Below are 27,506 nucleotides of genomic sequence, written 5' to 3'. Positions count from 1 at the left end.
AATGTTGTTGTCACACTTTGTTTTTGTGAAGTAAACAAATGAAACATGGCATGTTAATTAAAGGGGTTTAGAGGAAAGAGCTGGAATGGTTGTCCTTATTTCTGGGCAGTTTGTGGTAAATGGGTTACACTAAAAACGACAGGACAGTCAAATAATGTAATTACTAGTTTTAAAAAACAGTTTTCTGGAAATAGAAAAAAAAGGAATAATGAAATTATCTTTACATTCCAGGTGGGTCAATGAAAAATCTTTGTTTGCTACCTTTTTAATGTCACCCAGTATTAAATCATTGTAGTCTCTCAAATGTTGATACTTTCATTGGGAATTTACGTGGCAGGAATCAAGTCAAGGTTTCTCATAGAAAAAAAATAAATAAATAAAAAAAAAACCTCACATGAATGGTAGAAGGAAATTTGACTTGCATATATATATATATATTTTTTTTTTGTAAAAATGTTTTGACAACCCGTGTCTCACTTGAGCCTCCGCTGCAGGCAGAAAAGTCTGTCATATACATCCTGAGAGATGATAAATAAATCAACATGAAACCAGTGCAGCTGCCCTTTTCTCTCCATCAGCCCATTATTCCTGTTTGGCTTCATGTCTCATCTACTCTCTCCTCCACAGTCACCTCTCCTCAGTCCTTTTCTTTTCCCATTCACCACTTATCCCTTTCTTTATGTATTGCTGTGTATTGCTAACACTACACAACAGCAAGAATAAACCTGCTTTTATCGCCTACACTCAGATTTCTAACTAAATAAGTTTTGCTGGTGCTGAGAAATAATTTGTGCAATAAAAGCAGCTCAGGCTTCCACGGCGTTCATCAGTCAGAGTGGGAATAACAGGTTTATCTGTTTTTATTTTTCTAATAATTGAAGGTCCACACATTAATCCACCCTCTCTTTCCGCTCCGTTCGTCTCCTCGGTGCTTGATGCTGCAGCACACGTCATCTTTTAAAACCTACAGCTGCACAACAGGAACAATAACCTGGTGTGACTCATTCTTTCCAAACCTTAAAGCTTCACACTTGTCAGGATACAGCAAAACTTTCACAGAAGTTTATCTCAGCTTACGAACCGCAGAACTACTGGGAGTTCTGTGAAAGTACGATAAGGCTATTTTTTTAGGTTGTGAGAGTTGAAAGGCAGAAAATGCCTCTTCCTGAAAGTACACGGGGACTGGTGTAACCAGCAGGAGGGAAACACTCTTACATATGCACTTGAAAACACACAGAGACAGGCTTGAGCCATGGCGCGTCAAAGGGCTACTGCCACCCGCTGAAAGGTCCGCCATTTTGCAAAGTTTTGAACTGTTAGTGAGTCGAGATGAAAATGTTTCCTGTCATCAAGCATTTGATTCACAGGTTAGGTTTCCTGTTATCTCTTTTACAGACAAAAAAACACAAAATGAAATTGTTCTTTATGACAAAGTATAAAAGGAGCATCTACCAAAGGCTGTGTCTACACCAGTATGGACAGATGAAAATAAGGGAATATGAGATTACATTAAGAAGTCATTGTTGCCTCAAAACATCAACACATGCTCCTTAAAATTATCATGAAAAGAAAATACCTCACGTATTTAGAGTACTTTGTACAGTATTTTGTGTAGTATTATAATAATTTAGTAATATATATTTTTACGCCTAACCTTGTTTCTCGTACATCAGATTCGAACTCTGTAATATAATGTAAAGTATGCGTGTATGTGTAAACACTCAGTACTGAGATACTGAGCATACCTCAACAAATGTCTCTGTCAGTACTGAGAGACTGAGCATACCTCAACAAATGTCTCTGTGAGTCGGCCAGCAGGATGGTTAAGCAAGCGGACAAATGACTCCAAGGATCATTGGGACCATCGGGACCCGGTTCCAGATGGTCCCAATGGTCGGGAGTTGATGGGAATCGAAAGTTCTCGTTTCCCATCCTAGAAGCCACAGTGCGAGGAATTTATACAAATGTATGGAATTGAAGCCTCTGATGAGGCTCTAACTCTGATCATAGACTGATGAGCTGCTGCTCAATGAAATAATCTAAACAAAATAAAAAGAATTTGAAGTAGGTCGTTAAAAAAACAGCTGACTTTTAAGCCATAGTTTTAACTAAATATTAAAGTCTTGCCTTTTTCAAACATTTTCAGCTTTGCAAGCACATCCAGCTCTTCAGCAGTGTATAGTGTAACTCAGAGCATTTTAATGCACTGAAAGTGTTTCATGTGCTACATATTCTTGAGGGAATAAATGTTTGAGATTTATTTCCACATAACCATTTCAAGGAAACAGTAAGACGTCCAGTCTGGAGCCTTTTATGTTTCCCACCACAGTGCGACCTCCTGTTGAGCCCTACAGGCATTTAGATGAAGAACATAAAAAAAACTGAGACCCTGACTCTTATCTACCCAGGCTGCAGTCGACAAAGTGCACACAGCAAAACATAAATATGCAAACACACGCTCCTCTGAAAACAATAACACTTTATCCCACTGAGTAGGTGGACGGTGACAAGACGGCATTAGAATCAAAGGGCCTGCGTCCAGACTAACAGATGGCTTTGGCTTCATTGAAGGCGATCTGCAGTGATTTTCTTTTACCCGACTGTACGTTGCCTCATCTAATTGCACCGACTGACACAGGAAGTGGGGTAATAAATCATGTCGTGATTATTTATTTATAGATGAGGTCACGTTACTCTGGTGCTGTCGGCCGCTACATGACCACTGTACTGGACACCTGTTACAGTGTCAGCCACTGGCAGGAGGCCCCAAAACCTGAGACGGATGACAATGAAAACAAAAACAGAATAGAGAACAGAACACAGGAAAAGTGCAGCGTAGTGGTGACATTAATGTTTACGGCTTCTTTGACGTGTGCCGTGGTAGACTGTGGATTTTTATCACGGGGATCCCACTACAGCAGGACATTTATGTTATGACATTGGGGCTGCAGAATCCTATAACCCTGGCTGCGTCTCAGTTTCACTGCCTTTGATTTGGCCGAGCACCAGAGTCACAGTGTGANNNNCCCTGTGGAAACAGGATTCCCTGCATTTTTTTTTTTTGTTATTCTGCGTAGTTTTTTTTTTGCGCTTTTTGGCACTTTTTCTGGTACAATCACTCCTGACTCCAGCACTCCCTGGGGAAATGAACTCGCCTTACCCAAGGAAAATAAAAACTTCTATAGGATGTTGTGATAACGTAATTGCGTCAACACTAGCAGATGAAGTCAACGGTTCTTAGTCCTTCTGAACAGAATTACCAGCGTCACACAACGCTGTCATTTGACAGCTTTCGTCTCTTACCTTAAACACACCATTTGATCTTTATCTCTTTGCAAACTGTTGTTTGCAATGCCAGGAGCATGAACACGTTCTCACTCGTTACAGACCTCCAGTATTGACATGAAAAACAAATAGTAATCTGTTGCTATTAAACTTATTGAAAGCACAGAATGATTTAAATTGAACTAGAGAGTCGCTGTAGTACAACTGTGGAACAGTTACCTACATGCTCTGTAATGTGTTATGGTTCAGATGAGGTTCCAGGTCAATTAAGGACTGGGTAATAAAATGAAGTTATGGCATTATCTGGATGGTGTTTATGAGCGCTGCCAGCTGCAGCACATTCCAGTGGGAAACCTGCGAAAAAGGTGTCCAGAGCTAAAACAGCCAAAGCAATTAAAAACACACAGGCTACTGTTTTCAAGATATGGCCTGTTATCTACACCGCTGGGTCTCAAACAGGGGGGCGGGTGCTCATATAGGATGCAAGTTTTTCTTTCTTGATATTTAAAAGTGAAAGCAAAATTCTAAGGGTGCAGACATATTGAGTTTCTATATTTGTTAGTAAATATAGAATTAAATCCAGTATGTTGTTTAAATACATGAGAAAACTAGCTTACAATTCTAAGCTAGTTTCTAAGTATAAGATATATTGGCCCTTAGCTGCGACTGTGTTTTATTTTTGCAGTGAATATAAGTGATTTCATTATGAAGTGTAAGTAATCACATACTGTGCCTGTTCTATAAATAGCCTGAAGTAGTGCACACATATTCAGGACGTATACGTGTCTATGCTGTTTTCATGGATGTTATCTAACTGTCAGCACAGCTCGACAAGCGGTCAGAAAAAAAAAAAAAAAAAAAAGCCAGGATGTGACCCTTTTAAGAATCCATAAAACATACTTGGCATAATAATAAGCATCATTAGCGACACACACTGCCTTTAAGAGAGGGACATGGAAGCACAGCGCTGTTAACCCATGTTCTTAATCTCCCGGAACATAAAAGTAAAGACACTGCAGGATAAATGGAGTTGGCAAAGTCAGCCCATGGTCAAATTCATCTCGTTTTCTCACTTCTTTCAAACTACCGGTGCACATCCCAGATCAAATGCCAAAAAGAAAAAAAATACATTTTTAACTATCTATATTTTGTTTCCTGTCCAGCCATCACACCATGAACTGGCCGTGAACCACAATCTTAGATTTGTTGAGTTTTTCTTTCGACGTATGGTGTAAACTAAAATCCTGCTTCAGTGTTTTCTGGTGCAGATTGACAGTTTATTCGTTTATTCATTTGTTTTTCATGGTTTGGGTATAAATAAAACTTTAAAACAAAACACTATGTAAAAAGAGTTGTAAAAACTTTCTTAAACTTTTCCATTGTTTCTTAAATTAACATATTAAAAAAAACCCAAAAAACCCAGACACAGTTGCCAGTAAATCCAATACTTCAGAGACACACGCCTGTTTACATGAGGATTTGTCAGTTCTGCTGGGTTAGATAATGACGCATACAATTGTCTGTGTGCAAATATTTCAGGAGTGTCTGATGCAGGAAGTGATAGACTTGTGAGAACGGAATTCACTTGAGAACATTTGCATCTCAGCTGCAGCTGCAGCCGAGACTGAGGGAGAGAAGATTGAGGACAGACTGGAACTGTGGAATTCTTTACAGCTTGCCAAAACAAGAAATTGTTTTCCTCTCAAGATAATGTTCCCAAAGAAAACAGCCTTCTCGTTGTACGACAGGGAAATGATTATGTAAAAGAAACGTAATAAATGCGATGTCATCTCAACTGTAAGAAGGGACTTTAGGTTTACGTCGCCCTCTTTAGGGCAGTTTGCCCAGCTGTTAGCTGCTGTAGTCAAATATCTGGAAACTAATCAGATTAGATCTTGCAAAAGTCTTCCTGCAGCAACAGTTGTTTAAATCCAATTTTCATACATTTTTCTGTTGTTCGTTTCTGTTGTGGTTTTAAATACAGCCAACTGATAAGTGACCAGTTGACCTTCTGATGAGGTCATTTTGCTTTGATGGCACGGCGGCACCAAGGAAATGTCACAGAAGGTGCATTACAAAAAAAAAAAAATCTAACTCCTTTGTGGCATAATGTTAAGAGAGTGAATGAGCAAAACTGGTTTCCATTCAGGGACTTTGGCCTTTACTCAGTTTTGGTCTTTAGCCTGTGTCACTGGGTTCTTTATTTAAATAATAAGGTTGACATTTCCTGCAGGACTCCAGCTGTAGTGAAGCCACGGCTGAAGGAGCTGCTGATTTTGAAAGCAGAGAAAATGTTGGGATCATAAATAGATCTAAAGTTATTTTTAACCAACTATGAGCTGGAAACAATAGTCCATGCCATCTGTAACATGTCACTACGATAATCCAGGTCTCTTGACGAGGTGGGTTTTGGCTACGACACTTCCATTGGGCCCAGACAAACATGTGGGCCTCCATGTGACCATGTAAACCCGAGTTTACGTCACCTTAATAAACACACAACTGAAGAATCACCTAATGCTTGTCACTAGATCTGGGGTTGCAACAGAAATCAAACCTAGAGCCTCCCGGTGGCAGCCACAGGTCTTACCACCAAAGACCAATAATTCTGTCTTTTCTTAAAAAATGGTGGATATGGTCTTATACACTGTATGTTCCCTCCTTTATTTACATTTTGCTAAAACACAGCTATGTGAAATATATCTGTGATGCTAACTCGCTTTAGCTCCCTTTAGCTTACACTGGGTTAAGAGAATCAACAAATTGCATTTATTTTTCACACTGACAATTTCCTGGTTACATCTGCCGACAAAGAGCAACAACGACAGAATGTCAAAGTTAATAAAGGAGACACAATTATAAATCAATGATCCTGCGGAGCTGAAGAAAAGGTTGGATAATGAGTGTGTGTAGGTTAACTGACATTTCAACAAACTGCATGCTGTAAACCTTTCCTCTGCTGTCAATACTTAAATATTGACTGAAGCGATGATTTAAATGTCACAAAGAGCATATTTAGATTTAAATAAACACAAAGCAAAAAGCCCAGGACACAAACGATGATTCAAAGACCCCAGAGGAAAAACTCACCCCACAGCACTCTCATCCTCTAATGATTTGACACTGAAACACCATTAGAAACTAAATCTGTTAGTCTCTGAGTGCAATTTGGAGGCGACTTATGGCCCGAGCTATTGGGACTTCGGGGATGAATCACAGCTTTTTGTTTCCTCAGGGCAGTGACAACGTGCTATTCATCCCACACCAGGGTCATCAGTTCAAACCAAGCACTTTCCCTGTAGTGATGCAGGACTTTTCACCCACAGAATGAAGAGTTTTGTATGTGTAGGTAAAACAAGAAGGTATGTCATCAAACCTACTGACGTCCCACCAACTGCTTTATTCCATTGCCCCTAAGCCATAAGCTCGGATTGGCTGACTGAATTAATCGCTTTCATCAGACATCGCAATCTCACGAGTTGCCCAGAGACACGAAAATGTAATTTCTAAATCAGGCCTCGTCGTCATTTTCGTAGATTGCATTAGTCATCATTTTCCTCAGAGCTCTTCCTTTTCTTCTGGTGGAACTGCGCTCCATGTCACAGACGGTTGAAGATTAACATTAGGAAGTGCTTACTAAGACATTCCAGGGGAATAATGATGTCTGTGAGGATGGAGTCAATTAATAAGTCTCTACTTTTATGGACATTTACTGAAGTGATTGGATTATCAAAGCTTTGACATAATCTTTTTATGCTGTGATGCAGGTCTTGAATACAGAGTTTGAAGAGGACCTTTTTGACACCTAATTGGTACATTTGCGTGACAGCGTCACTAATATGACTAAACTCACTTTCATTGGGCAACCCTATTTAAATTCCAGGCGACCTCCCATAGGGGCCGTGAACCCGAGGTTGAAAAACAATGATTTAGTCAACCATCAACAAGCAGTGTTTGCTGTCAGAAGCAACAAGGAGATTGGTGCACCACAAGTCTGATCTTTTTACAATTATAATTTATATTATTTATACAGAAGCGATCCATTCAGAGGTTCTTGACCTGTAAAACATTGTTGACCCTTTTTATATGCTACATCATATTAATGAGCCTCCATGCAGTATGATGCAACATGCTATGTGTGCACAACATAGACTCAATATGTGCCAATCACAGCAGAGACATGCACGCAAGCAAGTATACCTACTGTGTGGTAAATATAACAGAAAACACCAGCATTTATGAGCTGCTTCTGTTGCAGTAAAACACAAACGATACTAGGCTGCATAGTAAGGTTTTCCTTCACAAATGGAGGACGCTCTTATTAAACACCAAGCCACACTGTATGGATGTAGAACACCGCTGGCAATTGCAAACCCCTCGAGCAAACCTTGGTTAACATGCTTCAGTCCGTCCCACAGTCAGTGAATACTGGTGTCGTGCTCCCGCAACTTCAACTAAGAATGAGTGACAAAAACGAGTCCTCGTTCCTAATTCATGGGCCGAAAGTGAGGAGAGGAATTTGATAATGGAAAAAATGGTATTAATACATTTATAAATCAATCTTCAACATGCACACAAGAGGAAGAGATGAATGATGTCGCTTAGATCCCCTTCTCTGCACCGCATTGTATCACTGCCAACACCACGGCTCTTAAAAGCTTTCCATTTACTTTTTGCATAAATTCTGCATATGCAAGATGCATGGGCTGAGAGCCGTTTGATAAGTCCTGCTTTTCCTCGTGACCCACTAAAGTTTACGGGAGCTGTTCAACACACGTGCATGATACTCTGACGGGGTCACACTCTCGTGCACTCTTCCTGATGAGCACAGTAAAGCATGTTGGCAGAGGAGAGGGGCACATATGCACTGAAAGCTTTTTGCTACACTCCTGGTTGGTCCATCAGCGTAGGCTAAGTGTGTGCTGTCACTGCCTGTTCTCCGAATAGAGCCTTATTTCCTCTGTCATCACACACTTAGCTGCCACACACACACACACACACACAAACACACACACATACATTTACATTTTTGTGATTTGTAAGTACTTTACTTTAGACGTTACACATATCCTGGTCCTTTACTCCTACCATGACTATCACAAATATGTGTTTAATCCTATTTTGAAAGAAATCAAATGCTAGGATTGGAATAAGTTTAGGATTAAACAAAGTACTAACCTTCAGAATACATTCAGTACTCAGTACCTCCAGAATATTCACACAAAGACAAGTGTCCCTACAACAATTGCCCCCCACCGGTGTAGCTATACCAGTAGTTCCCAACCTCTTTTGGCTTGTGACGTCAATCAAGATGCAGCAGCTAAGATTTTATATATGCTGCATTTTATTCGCGAATGTGAAAGAATACAGTTGTATGTGGTCTTTTAATCCTAATTTAAAAAAATAAATAAAATTAGTTTAAAAATGTTTCAGTTGTTTTTTAACAAAACAAATTACCTGACAATTCAGGTGAACCCATTTGAATCCCAAACGACTGCATTTGGGGTTGCAACCGCAAGGTTGAAAAACACTGAGCTATAAAAGATTGCACACAAATACAGACTTTTGTGATTTGTGAGTAACTCACATGAATATAACTCACTCCCCAGACCCTTACCATTACTATGACTTTCACAAATGTATGCCTACTCCTACTCCTAACCTTAACTCTAATCTCAGGCTAATTCTAAATCTAACTTCAAACACAGTCTGGACTCTAAAACACCTTCTTTCTAAGAGGGCGCTATGTAAACGTCCCCAGAAGGACAACTGTCCCCACAGCAATGTGTTTTACCTAAACATATGTCCTCATAAGTGTAGCTATACCAATATAGCCAACACACACACACCCCCACCAGTTGATAACGTCTGCTTCAACCAAACGCACAGACATATGTGCTTTAAAGCGTGGAGCGCACCTGTGAAGGCATCACAGTCATACACACCCTCCTACGCACTGTGCTGGAGAACTGTGGACCGTCCTCTCAGCAGTAATATGCTGTATGTGTGTTTGTGGGCGACTGGGCCAATGATGGAGAGAGCGCTGCCTTAAAACAACACAGAAAAAGCTGTGAGCCAAAATAGTAAGAGGGATAAGGCAGGAGGGAGCAGAAAGGAAGAGTCGTGTTTTTATCTCCTGGTAGAAACAACAAAAAAAAAAAAATACTTTGACAGTGTGACAGGACGTGGACATGCGTTGTAAAGTTTGTATGATGGAAAATAATCTTGTGAACAAACTCATTAGGGGAACAAGAGATACATGCGTTTGCCTGAGTGCTGGATGCTGCAGCCATTTAAAAAAAAATTCTAAACTCATTACTGTCCGTCTTTGGCAGGAAGTCAGGCTAGGTGAGCTGCACACTCATTTGTGTTTTGGCCTGTACCTGTCAGTGTGAGTTGGAAGAGTCCAAAAGTACAAAGCAGTTGTGTGTGATTAAATGTGCATAATTTTGTTCTGAGTGTAGAAATAAAATAACAAAACCAAACAGAAATCTGTATAAAATAAACCTCAGACATATAATCATTACATTTCAACAGTGAAAATAAGCATAAATTCATTGGACGAGTATGCAGTCTGCTTCTGTGAATACAGGACTAATTTAAATATATATTAGTAATACATTTTTGGCTAAGTGCAGTGAGCACAATGTGCATCAGTGATAGTTAATATAAAGACTTTTACCAGCGGCCTCGTAGGCATGCCAGAGGAAGAAGTAGAAGAAGAAGAAATGAGGCACAGGGAATTTGGAGAGATTATGGAGAGGAGATGAAGTGCAGGCCTGGTGATGAGATGCCACTCATCTATAAAAACACGTGACGCAACAGAAAGCTTTTGAGTATCACACATTACTGTGGCGATGACGACGTGTCTGCTCGTCAACACTTGATGTTAAGCACACACTTCTAACACCCTACAAAACAGCCTGAGAGCCAGTAAATGCACTGTGCAAAAACTATTGTGGATGAAAGCCTCATTTAATCTCCTGTCATTTTAATCAGCATCACAAGGAACACTGATAGTTATTATGCAGCAGTGTGCAGTTTTCAGTGGACCAGATGTCTAATGTGTGTTTGAATACCTTCACAAAGAGTGTTTGACAGAACGACTGGTGTGACTGCAAAAAAATGGGAACTAGACCACTGCGGAAGATACCAGGTGACCGACAACACCACCACAACAACACCACCACAACTCCTCCCAAAACCTGAAACATTTAACTTCACTCGGAGCGAAACAGATGCCGTGGACCTTCAAACGCAGCTGTACCAGCTCATGAGGCTGAAGAGCACGTGTGTGGGTTCACAACACATTACCAGTGAACTTCCTGTTTGCTTATGTTGTGGCTGTACTCTACAGCCTAACAAATGCTGCATTTTGTATGTACCGTTGTCAAGATACCTGTTCTGGTTAGACTGTTCTAGATCTCACCTTCTTTAAGAGTTGTTATAAAAGAACATTTTTGTGTAGCCAAATATCTAAACCACCAACATACTGTATACCACAAGGTGCCTTCATGTCTGTTCTGGTTCAAACACAGGTTCTCCACTCAGGAATATAAACCAACTATATCTGTGCCTTCACAATCTGCTTAATGCATAATTGATGTCCTAGATTATAATTCTATACAATAAAGATGTAGAGATCACTGTGAGAAATTGAATAGTTCAAATATATCTCACAATTCTGGAGCTAGTGGTGTAAGTATTTTTGTCCATATATATATATTTATATTTGTATATAAAGGAGGTCAAAGTTTACACCTCATTACATTTGGCTTTGGCATTTTAAAATAAAAATATGAGGATAAGAAGTTTTTTACACCTCATTACATTTGGCTTTAGCATTTTAAAATAAAAATATGAGGATAAGGGTTACCTGTGACCCGGCAAGAAATAGAAAAACAGCAGCTATATCGGCAGTGTTCTCTGCCTTAACTATACAACACCAGGTTTACTAATACTATAGTACAAGACCTTCCATTTAAACTCTAATTTGCTTGAAGTTTAAACATCCTCTGGAGGATCTGACCTGATATTTACTGCTTCAACGATTTGAATGTATCAAAGAGTGGAAGAGGTTCCTGTGAAGGTGAATGTCTGAAATCCCATTAAAATCTGAGGTGTAACACTTTCAGGTCTCCTACCCCTATCACAGTAAAATACCGTTCACAAATTATTGCGAGACACTAAACGTCTAGGCTTCAAAGAGCTGCTGCCGCTAAACAGGTGCCGTTGGGAATTAACTCCGTTCTCTGCCACGTTCTGTCTCCGCAGTGCCGGCATGTTGACATTTCCTCTTTTGAAATCTCCTCGTGCTTTGCCTAGAGGAAGCTCACCTTTGTCAAAATATGTAAGAAATCATTTGATGACAATGGAGCTCCTAACATATGCAGAAGAGGTCGTCCAAAGGTCAGGGATCACACATATTAGAGCAGAGTTCAAGCGGCGAACATTTAAAAGAACTTCCTGTTGTTAATGATTGATGGAAGCTATTAGAAGATCTCATTTAAACTGTGGCAGGAAATCTTAACACAATATCAGTTACAAATAGCACTGAAAACTCCATTATGAGTATTTATTGTGCCACGTGAGCTGAGCTGGAACTCGGACAAGAATCAGTCTCCTTAATACAGGTTTAAACTTAAAGCCAGGGATGAAGAGACTCCTCACAGGAAGGATGAAGCCGTTAAAAGGTGAGCTGTGTGCATGTGAGTGAAGTCACCGAGAGGTGCTGCTGACAAGCCGATGAAAAAGCCACAGTGAGAGCCAGAGTTTTGGTTGACAAATAATCAATAATGCATAATAAGAGAATGGCACTTGACTATAAATAAAACTCATATTTTATGCAGCTGAGTCTGGGCTTTGTTTTAATACTGACCAAAGGGACAGGGGGTTTTGATGGATGCACAGGGGATGTAAACAATGTCACTCAAAAGGTCCCAATGTACTTTGGAACCTCAGGCTTGTACTGCAAAATGCAAAAAAAAAATAAAATAAACAAAACAAAACAGACAAACAACAATAAAACCCCCCCCCCACAATGCTTTGTTTAAAGAAGAACATTCACTGACTATCAATAGCAGATTAGGCAAAAATATATCTATCTACATATGTAAATAAATATTTCCTGTTTATTTTTGTAATTTTTATTGTTCACACCTTGTTCATTTTGCAACAAAAATAACAAAACCATATTTAATTAATGTGTTTTTCACACCTTAATAACAAAACCATATTTAATTAATGTGTGACTTTTAGGTGTACTGTAGCATATAAAGAATAAACCGATGAAATGCTTGTTTAAATGAGGCATTCCCTTATATTTCAAAGGCACTGCTCGCCTGCTTTCTGCTCTACATAAAATGCAAAGAAAATATAATTTTACTACTTTCATTTCAAGATGTGAGTTCTGTTCTGATACACTTACAAAGTATTACATCTCATAAAATTAATTTAGCTTAAATACTGTATTAGAGGAAGAATTGTAGCTGGGTTCCTCCACTTCTTTTTTTTTTTAATTTATCTTAAAAAGTCCAGTCTTCTTTTTTTAATTTATCTTAAAAAGTCCAGGACCATAAAACAACAGGTTTAAATCAGCTTCCGTGATTAGCAATAATCCAAGTTTTATGACAACTGTTTTATGTGAGTATATACCATACATAAAGACATTGTAAAGTGGAATAACTAAGGTTTACCTCCAATCAAGTAAAGGCAGAGGACACTAAAAATACGCTTACGTCATAACATAACATGAAGATGACTTTAGATAATGTATTTTACCAGCTGTGTGTTCACCACACACACACACACAAGTGGTAAAAATACCATGCTACCTGATGGTGGTAGTTAGTAATCAGTACTTTATTGGTGGGATAAGCTCCAGCTCATGCCTCTCTCTTTTGTTTTTTTCGTCCTGATTCAGCAGTACGGCCTTTTTTGCAGATCCTCTAAAAGCTCAGTGGCCACAGGGAATGCAAGCTCATCGACTATAGTAACAACGGACTCACCCCCCCCCCATCCCCTCAACTCCCCCTCTCTTTCTTTCTGCCCTTCCAGAAGGTCCATCCTCCTAATTGTTCTCTCTCTCTTTCTGTTTGTGATTGGTCTCACCACCCTTCTTGCCAAACAAAAGCAAACAAATGTGTAATGTGTGACTGTGAAAAACTTCTGCACCAGTAACAAGTTTACAGTAGGCAGAAACACAGAGAAGAAACTTCCCTTAAAGAATTACACAAACACAATTGTTGCAGGCTAAGTAAAAAAAGAAAAAAAGAAAAAAGTTTGATCTTACACCACCAGTTCGTTGTTTAATAGATAACGTTTGGAAACTGAACTTATTTTCTGTTTGAGCTTCACTCTCGGTTTCAGAAACTGAAAAGGACGTAAAGGTTTTACCTTGAGCTTGTCAAAGCGTTCTGTGAGCGAGGACACCTGGTGGTCCCTGTGACGCCCCACCAGCTTACAGAGGGCACAGATCAGCTGGTCATCCACCAAGCAGTACATGTTGACCTTCTCATTCTCGTGCTCCAGACAAGTCAGGCCCCGGATGTGAGTGTCCGGCACCGGCTCCACCAGGCGATGGCTGGTGAATGGCTTCTTGTTTGGATGTGTTGCACGCAGGCAGCGGTCACAGTACGATACCTCACACGTTACACACGTCTTGACAGCCTCACGCGGTGGATCCTGCTCACAGAACTGGCAGCTGATGCGTGGATCCATTTTAGCAACAACAGCTGGGCTGTGGTTGGAGTTTGTGTGGTTGATGTGATTGGTGTGGTTGGTGTGCAGCAGGGTGTGGCTGGAAGTGGCCGGGCTGCCTCGGGCACTGCTTCCACTGGAGCCACCACCACCACCACTGCCACCAACTGTACCAGCTACCGTGCCGCTAATGGTGGCAGTGCAGGGTCGCTGCGGCTGCAGGCGCCGGCTCTCCGTGGGGGAGTTGGGGCCACTGAGTGAGGCCTTTTGGAAGCGATCAATGATGTTCTGCAAAGTCACATTGCGCTTCAGGCCCTCCAGACCGCGGTGATTCAGCGTGATGACGTAACGACACGTTGGGCACTGAAAAGCTGAGATGGACTCAAGGGGCTTGTTGGTGGAGCAGTGAGAGACCAGGATGCGGTGGGCACAGTTGAAACACAGACTGTGAGCACAAGGCAGGAGCAGAGGATCTTCAAACAATTCCAGGCAGATCGGGCAGGTGAGCTCAGACTCCAGTGTTTCCATCTTCAGTTAAACCAATCTGAAGGTAACATCAAATCCCACAGAAGCTGGCAAGTTACCTGCATCAAAAATACATTAAAAAAAAGATTACAAATACACTCTTTACAAATGAAACCAACATCATTCACCTGTATTTGATCTTAGACAGACTGACCTGTGTCAGCTGTAACAAGGCTAAACGCAAAGTTCAGTTGACAACTATATGAATGGGGTACCATCAACAACATGAGCAGAAAAATGACTGAAATAACAAGTAGGAACAAAGACAAAGGCTGGATCACAAACAACAAAAAAAGAATCATTCTGAACCTGACAAATACTAATCTTCTGGTGGAAACAGCACCCCCACACACTGCAGAGTACTAGTACAACCTCAACCTTATATTTTGTAACACACAACGTGATAAAGACATCACCTCTGAATGTTTGATTTACATTTAAAGTTTTAGTCTAAAACATAACTCACAGAAAAGTGTTGGGCCAATCTGAAAAAAATCACTCACATCCTTTGCCTTTTATTCTCATCACCTCGACATCTCAGCACTCTACATCCTGCATATCAAACTGTCTCCTCTGGGCTGGCCTTAAAACCACTGACATAAGAAATCACCAATAACCAGCCAGTGCTGATTCAGTCGCCCAGGAGCTCGGCTCAAAGTGGCTCCATATCTTTTAAAGAAACAAATCAGTGGCCATGAAACTACAACATTAAACCAGGAGCCAGGTAGTGGATAGTGACAATATCATTATGGCACAATTGAGCATGATAAACAGCAACTGTCATGCAGTTGGAAGTGTTAACTGGTCAAATTTAATTTTTTTGAAACTCACAAAGAAGTTGTTTTTCCACCTTTGGAAGAGTCACCTCTGCTGTGATCTTCCTAAAGGACGAACAACTAATTAAAGACGTCTCTGTATTTAATATTCAGAGATGGCAAAAGCCTATCTTTATAAAGAGAGCGAGAGAAAAAAGACTGAATATTAAAATTTGGTTTGAATGTCAAGTGAGTCACATTAAGTCCCGAAATAACTGAGAAGGACTGTCCTCAAGAAATTATTGATGTACTGATTCAAAGACAAACATTGTTTTTAATCAGAAAACTCTGTCGTTCTTTCCAATGCTTCCCTGCAGGTGGTGCTGTGAAGACTATCTAAAAGTTTAATTTCTTGAGTTGAGTTGTCTGCTACAACAATGTGCAAACGGTTGATGCAAAACAACGTTACCAGTTTTTAAAAATTGCATTATAGGAAAGAATCAGTTCTTTATGTCTCCAGAAATCCAGAGGTTATTGGTGCGTGGCCTCAATCAGAAAAACTTGATTCCAGATACATGACAAAAGCATGTGTAAACAGCACAGAAAGCTCCATGACTCACACTTGTGGCCTTCATTCAGCATCGTCAACTTAACCCCGCCTTAACATTGACAGTGTTCACATCAAACAGGAACATTGCAGCATCTCAGTAATTTCTGACAAAATTAAATTTGTGTTGATTAAATTTTCACGGCCGATCATGTGTAATTTATATCTACAGAAGCAATTGGATGTGAGAGTCATGGTGCTGTGTGAGTGCACGGACGCTACGTGATTATTATTCCCACTCTTGCATACGTGTGCACGGGCACATAATGTCCTCCTCCAGTGTCCATCCACCTTGGCTTTTTAAATCAGATGCTTTATGTGGTTGTTATCACACAAGCTGCCCGCCATGTTGATGAGACAGACAGACAGAGAGAGAGAGAGAGAGAGAGAAGGTGAGCGAGAGAGAGAAGGTGAGCGAGTGGCAGTGAGCTGGCACAGATTAAGCATACATTAGGTTCTGCTTGGTCAAACTAACAATAGGTTTTATTTATCGTTATTGTATCAGTTACTTGATAATCAGGGCCAGGGCAAATAGAAATAACGAAAGGGAACAGGGTGTAGGGGAAGTGATGAGGCTGGGCGAGAGGGAACATAAAAACCTTTGGATGACAAGCAAGGTCACTGGTTTTACAGTATGTTCACTCAAGGCATCTTATCATTCACCACATAAACATCTAGCCTTTAAAATACACTGTACAGAGCCACGGCCTGCAGTTGACATCGGCTAAACTCTATGTAGTTACCATCATAATTTACTATTATAATTCAAACTATATTATATAACTATATTGTATTATATATATATTTTAATTATAAGTGCTCCTTATCCAATACAACTTTACAACACACTTTCAATTTCTGCTGCTTTATTCCATAGAGGGGTGTGGGGAATATGCAAATGGAAACAAATAATCCACATTAATTATTTTTTTTACACAAAAAATATAATAGTTTTTGCTACACTACCACTAGTGACCAGCAGGGGCATCTCCCACAACTATCTAACTTCTCCTTGTGCCAATTAGAGAGATTCCAAGATAATACAAAGTTAATTACAAAAATTGTAAAAACGTACTATAATCTTATAAGAACCTGCCTATAAGTGGCATCCCAACAAAGTACCCCAAAGTTACCGTGAGTCTCAATAACCGATCTTAGTACTTTTTTCCGATCATTATAAAATTTGCACATTAATTGAGATCAGTGATCTCATACTGGTCAGGACGGGGCCTCACAGTGCAGCTTCTGCTGATGTTAATACGACTGTGTTTAATGGAGCATGGAGTTATAATTAACACTGGGCTCTAACTCACCATCAACAGGCCCATTAAGCCTTTGCTGTGTCACTCAGGGGACAGAGTGTTGGCTACAACAGGAAATGCTCAGAGGGTGTATCTCTCTAATAGCGGAGGTGGTAGTGGACATCTCTCTGAGACGGTGTTTACAAAGTATCACTGTTGCAGTCATTGTTATGTAATTATAAAGTTTTGCCTGGTGCAAATATTACACGACTGCTACGTGTGAAGTTTGACACTGAGTGTTAGTTTAAACTCAGTAAATGTGCCATTCATAGTTAATTAAACTGCTACGCTTCGCTTCACTGTAAATGGATTTAAATGTTGGTACATTATCTCAGCTCCTGAATTCCTTATATTGAATATCTTTATAATATTTTATAAATATATCAGTGTGTTTGTCTATCTTCAATTCCTGAGGGTATATCAGCATTATGTTCAACTAAACAGGTCCAGGTTTCACACAAGTGAATTTGACTACGTTTCTTGACATTTATGTTTGGTGGTGTGCTTCTCTAATATAACATATGTGCTGTGGATCATAGGTTGGGTCAGATTAGGTCTGCCTTATTAAATATTCGGTAAACTTATATATAACCTCTGATTAGAGATACAAATAGCTGATACAGCCTAGCAATCACATTAACATTTCTTATCATAAAAAAAAAAAGAGTTCCATCTGCTCTGAGAACAATTTGAACTAATGCTTGCTAAACATGTAACACACGAACACACACACACACAGCTGCGAGGCACTCTCTGATCTCTTCTGCTGACTGTGGAGTGATGTTGTTTGGTCTCTACAAGATGAAAAGACACAAAAACAAGTGGGAAAATAGCGACATCACAGACGACTCAGTCGACTACCTGAGGAGTCAGTGTAGCTAAATCACCTTCTTCTGTAGACACACACTCACACGGTCACAGCTACTGTGCTCTGTATTTTTCTTGCATTTTACACACAGCTTGAATACACACACACATTCAGGACATGTATTTGTTATCACTTTAGCTGCAAAATACCCATTGGCTTGACTGTGGACCTGTTTGAACTGCAGACCACAATTGGTACAACAACAATGAAACAGCAGTTAAGCTGTTCTTGTATAGAAGTCAAAAGTCTAACAGTCTCCTAAACAGTTGCCTACGAAAATAAAACTGATTTGTCACAGCTGTAAATGATGAATAAAACAAAAATGAAAAACTGCTAACAGTTACACCAGTTTGTCTTCCAACTCTACATACTGTAAGCACGCACTCAACATGTGCAGCACAAATCAATTCCTCTTGAAAATAGGATCCAAAAATAGAAAAATGCTGATGTCACACTCTGTTATGTCATATTCTCGCAAACCCAGAAACAATAAAAGCGCATTTTAAGAAGCACAGTCCCCGGAGGGCAGAATTGCACATGTATGAATTCACTAAGTTGAGGCAGAGTTAATGGAACCAGGATAACGACTCTGGTAAGAACAATATACTTGTAAAAACCTAACTGCTCCCTGGTGACTATCACGTACACGGCTACGGAGCCAGAGTGGTTTAAGGTAAAACAAACAAACAAATAACCACACAGGAATAAAATCAAGCCCCTGGAAGTTTTTTTGTTTTTTGTTTTAGGAAAAATAGTGCTGGAGTAAAACATGTCACTAAACATTAATGATTCCATTAGCTTTAAAGTTATTAAACAATAATAGGGAAAAATGTGAAGACTTGTGAAGACACCCAAATGAGTACATTTTTTTCTAAATATAACATCTGTCTTTAAACTTTTTTAGCCTTAGCTTTAGCATGCATTAGTTGATGAGTGACACTTTCAGTGTGAACACAAACGTTTAACAAAATGAGGGTCGCTGCATAGCGAATACCATATTAAGTGCCAGTGTGAAAAGGGCATGGAAGTGTACATTAACGTAGCAGAAAATGCATTGACTTTGGAATTCTGTCTGTATAAAATTAATCTCTATTGTCCTGGTCTGTTGTTTGCACGCACATGGAGTCATTTCCATTTTTATTCACATTTTTACAACAAACCTGAGGCAGTGGGAGGATTTTTTCACTGTCACCCCAGACATTTACATAAAAACACACAATGTTGTCTCAACAACCAGTCTGTTACAGCCACAGCACAAGAGCATTTGGAGACAGAGCACACAGCCAGACAGGTGCAGACTGCTTTCTTTTCCTTTCAGAAAACATGACATTCACATTAATCCAGGATGGTCCTATTGCCTGTATCTACACTGGCTGATATATATTGTTGTCTGTCATGACACGACTAATCACACAGAAATGTTTTCTAACACGACTGCAGTGTCTTGTGCTCTGCACAGCCTCCAGTGTAGCCCACGACTAAACAAAGACAGTCCCTATTAAACTGACAGACCCAGTCTGTGACGACTGTGACGTCCATCTGCTCTGTGTCTGTTGTTATGCAGTAGGCATTCCACAAAGGACAGCTAAAGGTTAAATATGCCAGAAAGGAAATAAATTATTCAGTTTGTCACGGCTTTTCATACACAGGAGGTCCTCGACTTATGTCAGTGGTTTATTCCTATGATGGGGTGGAACACAGTGGTATTATCATAATCTAGGACATAAAAACATCAGAAGAGTCTGACTTAATGAAGATCGTCAAAAAAACACATGTGAAAGCAACCAAATGTAGCACAGTCTATTAGGTCGCCACTCTCGCCAAGTAGGTTTGGTGCAAACTTGTTGGCGAATTTTAAACACCGTACGTCAGATGATACATTTATGGGAGATTGCGATGTAACCAGGCCATTCCATATGTCACAAATTGTCAACTGCAGATCACCTGTACACAGACTGTAAACACATGACCTACTCAAGAGAAATAAAAAAAAAGAAAAAGCTTTTTACTTACTTTTAACATAAAACCAAAAATTAATTTTTAACAGTGTTTTTGTCATAAACACAGCCGTGACTGTGGTTGGATTTTCAACATTAACCTGGAAGTAAAGCTGTTTTCATTACTTCATGAGTTTCCTAGATGCCACACCAAGAGTCAACACAGTCCTGGAGAATGTTGGCCCTGTGTTCGCAATTATGGTAAAACACAGAGTCCTTCACATTGATATGAGGCCCACCGACTAAAAAAAGTTCCAATAAAACCCTTGACATCGTCTGCGTGTAATGAGAGCTCTCTCACTCTCAAGGTGTGGACCAGATCCTGATGTTTACTCCAAACAGCTCAGGGGAGGAGTTCAACCAAAAAAGAAACGAGACAGTGTCCCAGCAAAAAGCAGGGGAACTCAGCTGCATACAGTAAGTACTCTGAACTGGTAGCAGCTGGGGTTAAAATTATGAGCACCAGACACGTGTCAGGACCAGACACTGTTGGGTTTGAACAGACACTCAAAACTCTACAGTTTATAACCAACCAATGAGATTATTGGCTGTAAAGATTACTAACTGTACGAATATATCAGTTTGATCAGGCAGTAAAAGGTTAAAGAATAATTTATTTAATAAGAAACTCGCCAAGGTCCCTTGGGTCAGCTTGGTCTCTCACTTTCAAAAATCAGTTTCTTACCCTTTTCTCATTCTCTTATTCAAACCGTAGCATCACATTTTCTCTCTCTCTCGCTCTTTCTCTCTCTCTCTTCTGTTCCTCCTCCTCTCTGCACAGAGACCTCAGAGCAGGCGGGTTTCATCAAACATGTGATTCCTATTCATAGAATGTAAACAGTAATGTAGCCAAGCTGGTGTTTCCATTTCACGATCAGCGGCCGGTTCAAGTTTAACCCTCACTTTGCCGCACCAGTAACAGTTTTCTTTCATTAGAATCATATTGGTAAAATGAAGCTTTCATCCTTATATCATGTTTTTTTTTCATTGGAATTTTGGATGAATACAGTAATATAGTCTTCAGTGTGCATCTGCTGATACCAAGCTGCATATGGATTTTCTAATTTGTTCTGATACGCAGCAGAAGAGTGGGAGTGGGTGCAGTATGTCAGCATCCTATCTATATGTGAGCCGGCACAATTTCCTGCCTACATATATTTAAATTAAAATGATGAACACTGCACACTGTGTCCCAGTGCTATATAAAATCCACTGTGACGGTGAATATAGGGTGAATTACCATTGAAAATGTATCTCTGCCATTTTTAAGCATATTAAAAAGGCAGAGTTTGTGCAGTGGGCATTTGAGCGTCCCATAACTGTGCACTCTCCTGAATATTTACTGTTTGTGTTTCTCTGCCATATGTGCCTACATTGTATCTACCCTACTGTATAATATACTGTATGTATGTTTATTTTTAAGGCATTTTAATGCAGGGCCACAATGACACTAATATCCCATAATCCAACTGTCCACACACTCACTGTTGCTCTAATACACACAACACGCATTACCAGAAAAGTTTTGGTTTTAACCAATGCATCTGTACCTTATATACCATCTACAGTTTGCTGTAGCTTCAGCTTCAGGCCAGACATCTCAGCAGATGCAGGGCAGTCAGGTAGTTAACAACTAACAGGATGACTGACACGCTGTCCAACTGGACTGGACTGTAGACTGATTTGTACAGATGAGGACACAGAAGTTTCACAGAAGTTTTGTAAGGAGTTTGGATTAGTCACAAATATACATGCTCTATGTGTAAATATATGTACACACATATATATGAATATACAATATATATACATATGCATGTGTGTGTGTTTGTCATGTTTGTCAACTGCATGTAAAGCATGTATATGGAAATAAGACCAAGTCCTGTGCAGTAGGCCGACGCCCAGCCAGTTTTGTAAATTGGTTTTTATCACATTTAAGCTAACATGAGAAAATGCCCCTGAGATGTGGAGACGAGAAGTAAGTCGTCCAGATCTAATTAATCTAATCCACCTAACATTTCCACCTGTTACCACTTTCCAGCCAGGAGTTTATGATGTCAGTTATCATCCAATCGTCTCTGTGAGGCTCTTTAGCTGCGACTCAAGAGCCTTTTTTCAGGCCTTAACACCAAACTGTGTCATAATAAAGCCTCTGTCGTATTTCAGACCATTTCCATTATTCATGAGCATTTCCCCGGTGAAAACACATCCTGGTTCAGAAGTTGGCAGAAAAGCTTAGTAGATATTACTGTGGGAGGTGGTCGAAGGGAAACGATAGGGAAAAGGCAGAAAAGAAGGCGTGAGGAGCAGCATGACTGTCGGAAGTCTTGAATCCTGCTGGGTGTTTATTGTATAAACTAGGACACAATTCATTAGTTTTATCCTGGCTGCTGAGGTATATTTGTATTAACATAAACATTCATGCTGATACACATATAATAACAACAGCTACAAGACTGATATTCAGTGTCTATGTTCATCCAAGTTCTACTAAAAGTTACACTAGAGCAGTGATTACCAAACTGGGGAGCGGGACACCCTTAGAGGGCTAGATCTGTTGTTGAAGGCAAAATATGTCAGTTTTAATATATTTTAATTAGTACTTTCCTTTTTTCATGGCAATGATTTGGTATAAGTTACTTGAAGTTCAGTGGATTTAAAAACTGTGAATGTCATTGTTGGGGGCTTGACAATAGTCCTATCTTCAACTGCACGTTTTTATAATATTAAATATAAGTGAACAAACTTTTTTTTTAAATTTAAATTGACAAACCTAGGAGTGCTGTGGTGTGTTGAGTGGGCAAGAACAACCTGCAGAAGCTGCTTCTTCTTCTTTTTCAATTTTTATAAATGTACTAGAGGACAACATCAATAAACAGACCTGACCTTCCAGTTTACAAATCCCAACCTTATCAGAAATTCAAAGCAGAAGTTGGAGAAGTTTTAACCACTGGTAACAAAAAAAAAAAAACTCCACTCCACTCCACTCCAGATGAAATAAAGCCAAAGAATTAAAACTCTACTCATAGAGACAAATATATAAATGTGAAGTTAATTATTTAATTATTTTAAGAGTCATCTCTTCTACAGTATCACTGCTTTGAGTCTTCCACCAATCGCCGCTCAAGTGACCAGCCTATTTTTGTCAGTTTTTACTCTAACAGAAGCCTGATTTCAGTTGGACGTCAGTGAACGTTATATTTAAATTCTGACACGGTGCTGGTCAAGTTCTCCTTCTGGAAAACCATGTTCATATTTAATGTATGATTTGTGGTCCATTGTATTGAAATATTCCATAAATATGCAAATAAACTCAACAAAGTGTGAAAAAGCAATCTATACGCCACATAAACAGCAATTTCAGCCTCTGTAGAGATGATCTTTTCACTGGGAAATTGCATTGCACAGCTGTAGTAGACTGGCTAGGCTGTCAAAAATAAATAAATAAAAAACAATGGGATGAAAATATTAACCTGACAAGTTCTCTGATTGCCAAAAACGCTGACAGCTTAATAGAACACTAATCAAAGGCAAAATGTCAGATCTGTTAATGTGCTTGTCCAAATCTATGCTTGTCAAAAGCCAAGAGTATGTGAAAAAAACATGAAATAACAAAATTAGATTTGGCATTTTATCTCTTATTATGGGTGTTTTGTTTGATAAATTGTTTGGTGGTTACAACAATCTTTGTCTTAATTATCAGTCCCACACCAGCCTGGTTGCTTATCTCTTCACCGTTCCTCTCCTCACACAGCTGTCACAGTGAGAGCAGGTTGCCTGACCAAAGCCATGAACGCCAGCTGTCTCCTTCAGAGTACAGCTTTCACCTGAGGTCAAAGCCTGCAGCACTATACATCCAGAAGGGCTTTTTGCTGCTTTAACTTTAGAAGACGGTGGCATTAATAAAGCAGGAGGTGTTACTCTGGCTGTTCAGTTATTCATGATAACCTGGTGTCAGGAAGACCGCTGCATGCCTGGCTTTTCTTTTTATGAAAACACAAAACAAAGCAAACAAAAGGTGAGAAAACCCAGAGGTCACACAGAGAGAAGTCTGCTCTAAAATAGAACTCACACACACAGAGAAAAAAGGAGCAATAAATACATGGAGAGAGAGTGTGGGGGACAGGGTGTGGGGGGTCGGAGACTAGCATCCATGTGACCCCAGGGAGGGGGTTCCTGTGCTCTATCTGGTTCTACAAAGGAGAAGGTTTCTATTTTTACAGCATGTAATGTTTGGCATTTCCTTCGAGGGGAAAAGCATGAGCCATTGTTTATCTTGGCTGCAGTTTGATTAGCTCAGCAGGCTCCAAACATTGAAATGTCAGCAGCTTTATAGCACTCACTCTAGCATCCAATTAGTTATTTGTGATCAGTGGTTTAATAAAGAGATTGATACAACCAGTCAGATGGTTCTCAGGTTACAGAAAATTTCCAGTCGGACGTCCAATTTTTTTCATTTTAATTTATCAATGTTGCACTTTGTAGGTATGCACATTTTTGACATTTTCTGTTCTTGCGTGGGAACAAATGTGAGCTAGCTAATTGTAGCTGTAACAATGGTCATGTCAAGCTTAGTCACACAAAATGACAGAAGAGACAGGAGTCACTCCCAAGCGCTAGGTGCGTAACAGGGCTATGACTAATGAGAAAAAAATATTCAAAGGAGTTTTGCATGAGATACGAAACTGTCATACATTTCCTCCCTGAAACACTCGCACGCACACACTCCAAACACAGCAAACAAACTTTTACTGCTTGTTGTTTTTTGGTTGACAATGGCCTTATTTTGTCCCTCTGCTTGGGTAATGCTAAAGCTAGATGCTAAAAGTGAGAGTGAGTAGAACAGACCTTCTCCATAAAAGAACTAAACCATAAATAAAACCTGGGCTGTGGACTGACGATATGGACGTCACATACACTCTTAAACGAGACCCCACCTCAGCCCAAGAACCAAGGCGACGCAAATCAATAGGTTGTTTGTTAAACAATAGCTGGCCAACAATTGCCAGCATTTTATAAATAGCTGGTCCCTGGGGAACAGCAACACCAAAGAGAATAATTGTGAAGGTTAACAATACCTACTGTTACATCAATACTGAACTGATCCAATGGCCTAGAGACTGAAAAATACACCTTAATCCAAGAGACCTTTCCTACTGACAGGTTCCCATGAAGGGCTACTAACATGAAAATGAGTGTGAAAGAAATGTTTATTTCTTTTGAACACAAAGTTTGGACAAAAAAACCAAAAAACACTTTTAACAAATTCACTTTGACACCAGGCGGGCACCCTCATATGATTTATATTTTCAGAGAGAGTATAAAAATATCTGCAATTAGATATAACCTGCAGCATCTTTTACATTGGAGTTCCTTAAAGTACCTGCTGAGCAGATAAGAGGGTAATAAAATGTGTTTATGTGCTCTCATAAGTCACCAGAGAAATGAACCCTTTTTATCCCCCTCGCTTGTCACAACTTTGTCTGTGTTCTCTGTTTTTGCTACATTCGCTTTACAGCCTACCCTGAAAACCACAAACATCCTTGAAGCTCAAAGTTGCTTGTTTATTTTTCACACCACCTCCTGTTTACACTTACGCCTTCGTTCTATTTATTTAATCCTCTTTTCTCAGAGTCTATCTTAACGTCAGTCTAGTTCTTATTGGTATATAGGTACGACAAATCCGCATCTTTACAACCAAGTTAAGGTTCCCAGTTCAGCTCCATGAGTAAAACTCCATATCTCCACAACTATCCTAAGACTCCTTGGTTAGGAGTATGACGCCAGACCTGGGTTTCGCCCCAGGCTTCTGTTGCCATGAGTTGAGATCATGGGAAAAGTGTGTTGTTGTAGGACCATACAGAGGCTGCTGGATGTAAACTAGCATGGTGGGAGGTTGGCCGCCTTCTCCATTCAGCTGCTGCTACTGACGTTTGGGCTGGGTGGAAAAGTCAATTCTTGTTTCCTGTGTAAGGATTTTGAGGACTTTTAGCTCAGGATTAGAGCTGCACTGATTCTGTATTATTTGTGAACTCCCAAAACCATTTATGACAATATCCTTTTTGATCATTTGGACCTATTTTGTGTGTTGCAAACCCTTCAGAAAATGCCACATTTATTTACTCATTCAAATCAAATTCAAAAACCCCATTCAAAAACAAAACAATTAAATTGTAATCTGAGATGTTTACTAATGAATGCAGCTACTTTATAACTTTTGTTTTCATACAGAATACAGTTCTTGTCCACCTATTCCACAGCCCCATGTAACTAATTCATGACCCTGGTGAGTCAACAAGGGCAACAAAAGGGGCCAATTTCTGACTGTTCCTCTCGTCAGCAATACGGTCCATTTCTGAACCATGACCTTAGAAGTTATATTTGCTAATTGGTAAGAAGATGTGGTAAGATCGAAGCCTTAAATTACCTAATTGAAGTTTATAGTTAAGAAGAATCTTTGGCACCAAATCATTAAAATAAGAGTCATCCAGTCATGTCAATCATATTTTACATTTTTCCGTGGGTTACCAATCTGTTTTAGAGCCAAGATCCACTTATTGAGGTATTTAACCGCATTATCTTATCTAGGCGTGTTCACGCACACACACACGCACACACATAGAGAGCATGGGAAAAAAAAAAAGCTAAACTGCAGTTGAGGTCTGTGGTTTCACTTGGCTTATGTTGATTGTAGAAAACGTTCCGAAACATTTAACTTTATAAACTGTGATCAATCAAGTCTAAGAATGAGAGTGTTCTACAGTTCTGTGTTAAACTTTGGGGTTTACAAAAATACACCAGCAAAGTTTTATTGTATTTGCTGGTGTATTTTTGTAAACCCAAAATAGCAGCAAGTATGTAGCCAACACTTTGGCGACCACAGCAATTCTGCTACAAAGTTAGTGACAGGTTAGCTCGCCATCTTAATAGAAGACCTTTGAAGCAGTTATTTTGAATTATAAGGCTCCTCTACAGTTGATATTGTACTTTTGTATCTGGTCGACACTGCTAGACTTTCTAAGTAATTAGCTCAGTGTAAATGGCACCACAGTCAAGCTAATGGACTAAAGCTACAGGAGGCTGGGGGGAGGGGGCAATGGGCAAAGTATAGATTTAACCTCATGTGATTGACACTCTCTGAACACATTCAGCCTCTACTCCTCTGGAGTGTATCCAAGAAACCTTTAATGAGCTAAGACTGTGTAAACAATTATATGCTGTGGTGACAGATCATTAGCTGCTCGTAAACTAGATAGTTTTCCTTAAGGCGATGTACTGAATTGGGAAGTTTTTTTATATATATATATAAAATGTATATTTTACCCATATGATATGTTATTGTATCCATATAGCAGTCTCTTCATTATATTTACTACAGTAGACAGTATACTATATCACAGTGTTATTATAACATTTCACATTTGCATGTCACTGAGCACAGCCTCTTCATTTCTGTATTGTCTTACAATAAGA

At 39.6% G+C, this 27,506-nt stretch overlaps 1 protein-coding gene across 4 annotated transcripts in view; it reads right to left on the bottom strand.

Annotated features, from left to right (window-relative positions):
• Window positions 1–27,506, bottom strand: part of mid2 (midline 2) — a 119,145-nt gene that overhangs the window by 43,629 nt on the left and 48,010 nt on the right. For all 4 annotated transcript variants that reach the window (XM_008326697.3, XM_017039563.2, XM_008326696.3 and 1 more), the window contains one exon: window positions 13,681–14,567. In XM_008326697.3, coding sequence (XP_008324919.1) covers window positions 13,681–14,511 — 831 coding nt within the window. In that variant the 5' untranslated portion in view covers window positions 14,512–14,567. The remainder of the gene's footprint in view (window positions 1–13,680; window positions 14,568–27,506) is intronic.

Source organism: Cynoglossus semilaevis, chromosome 15 (assembly GCF_000523025.1).
Source record: "Cynoglossus semilaevis isolate Cse_v1.0 chromosome 15, Cse_v1.0, whole genome shotgun sequence".
NCBI lineage: Eukaryota > Metazoa > Chordata > Actinopteri > Pleuronectiformes > Cynoglossidae > Cynoglossus > Cynoglossus semilaevis.
This window is presented reverse-complemented; position numbering and strand designations above follow the sequence as displayed.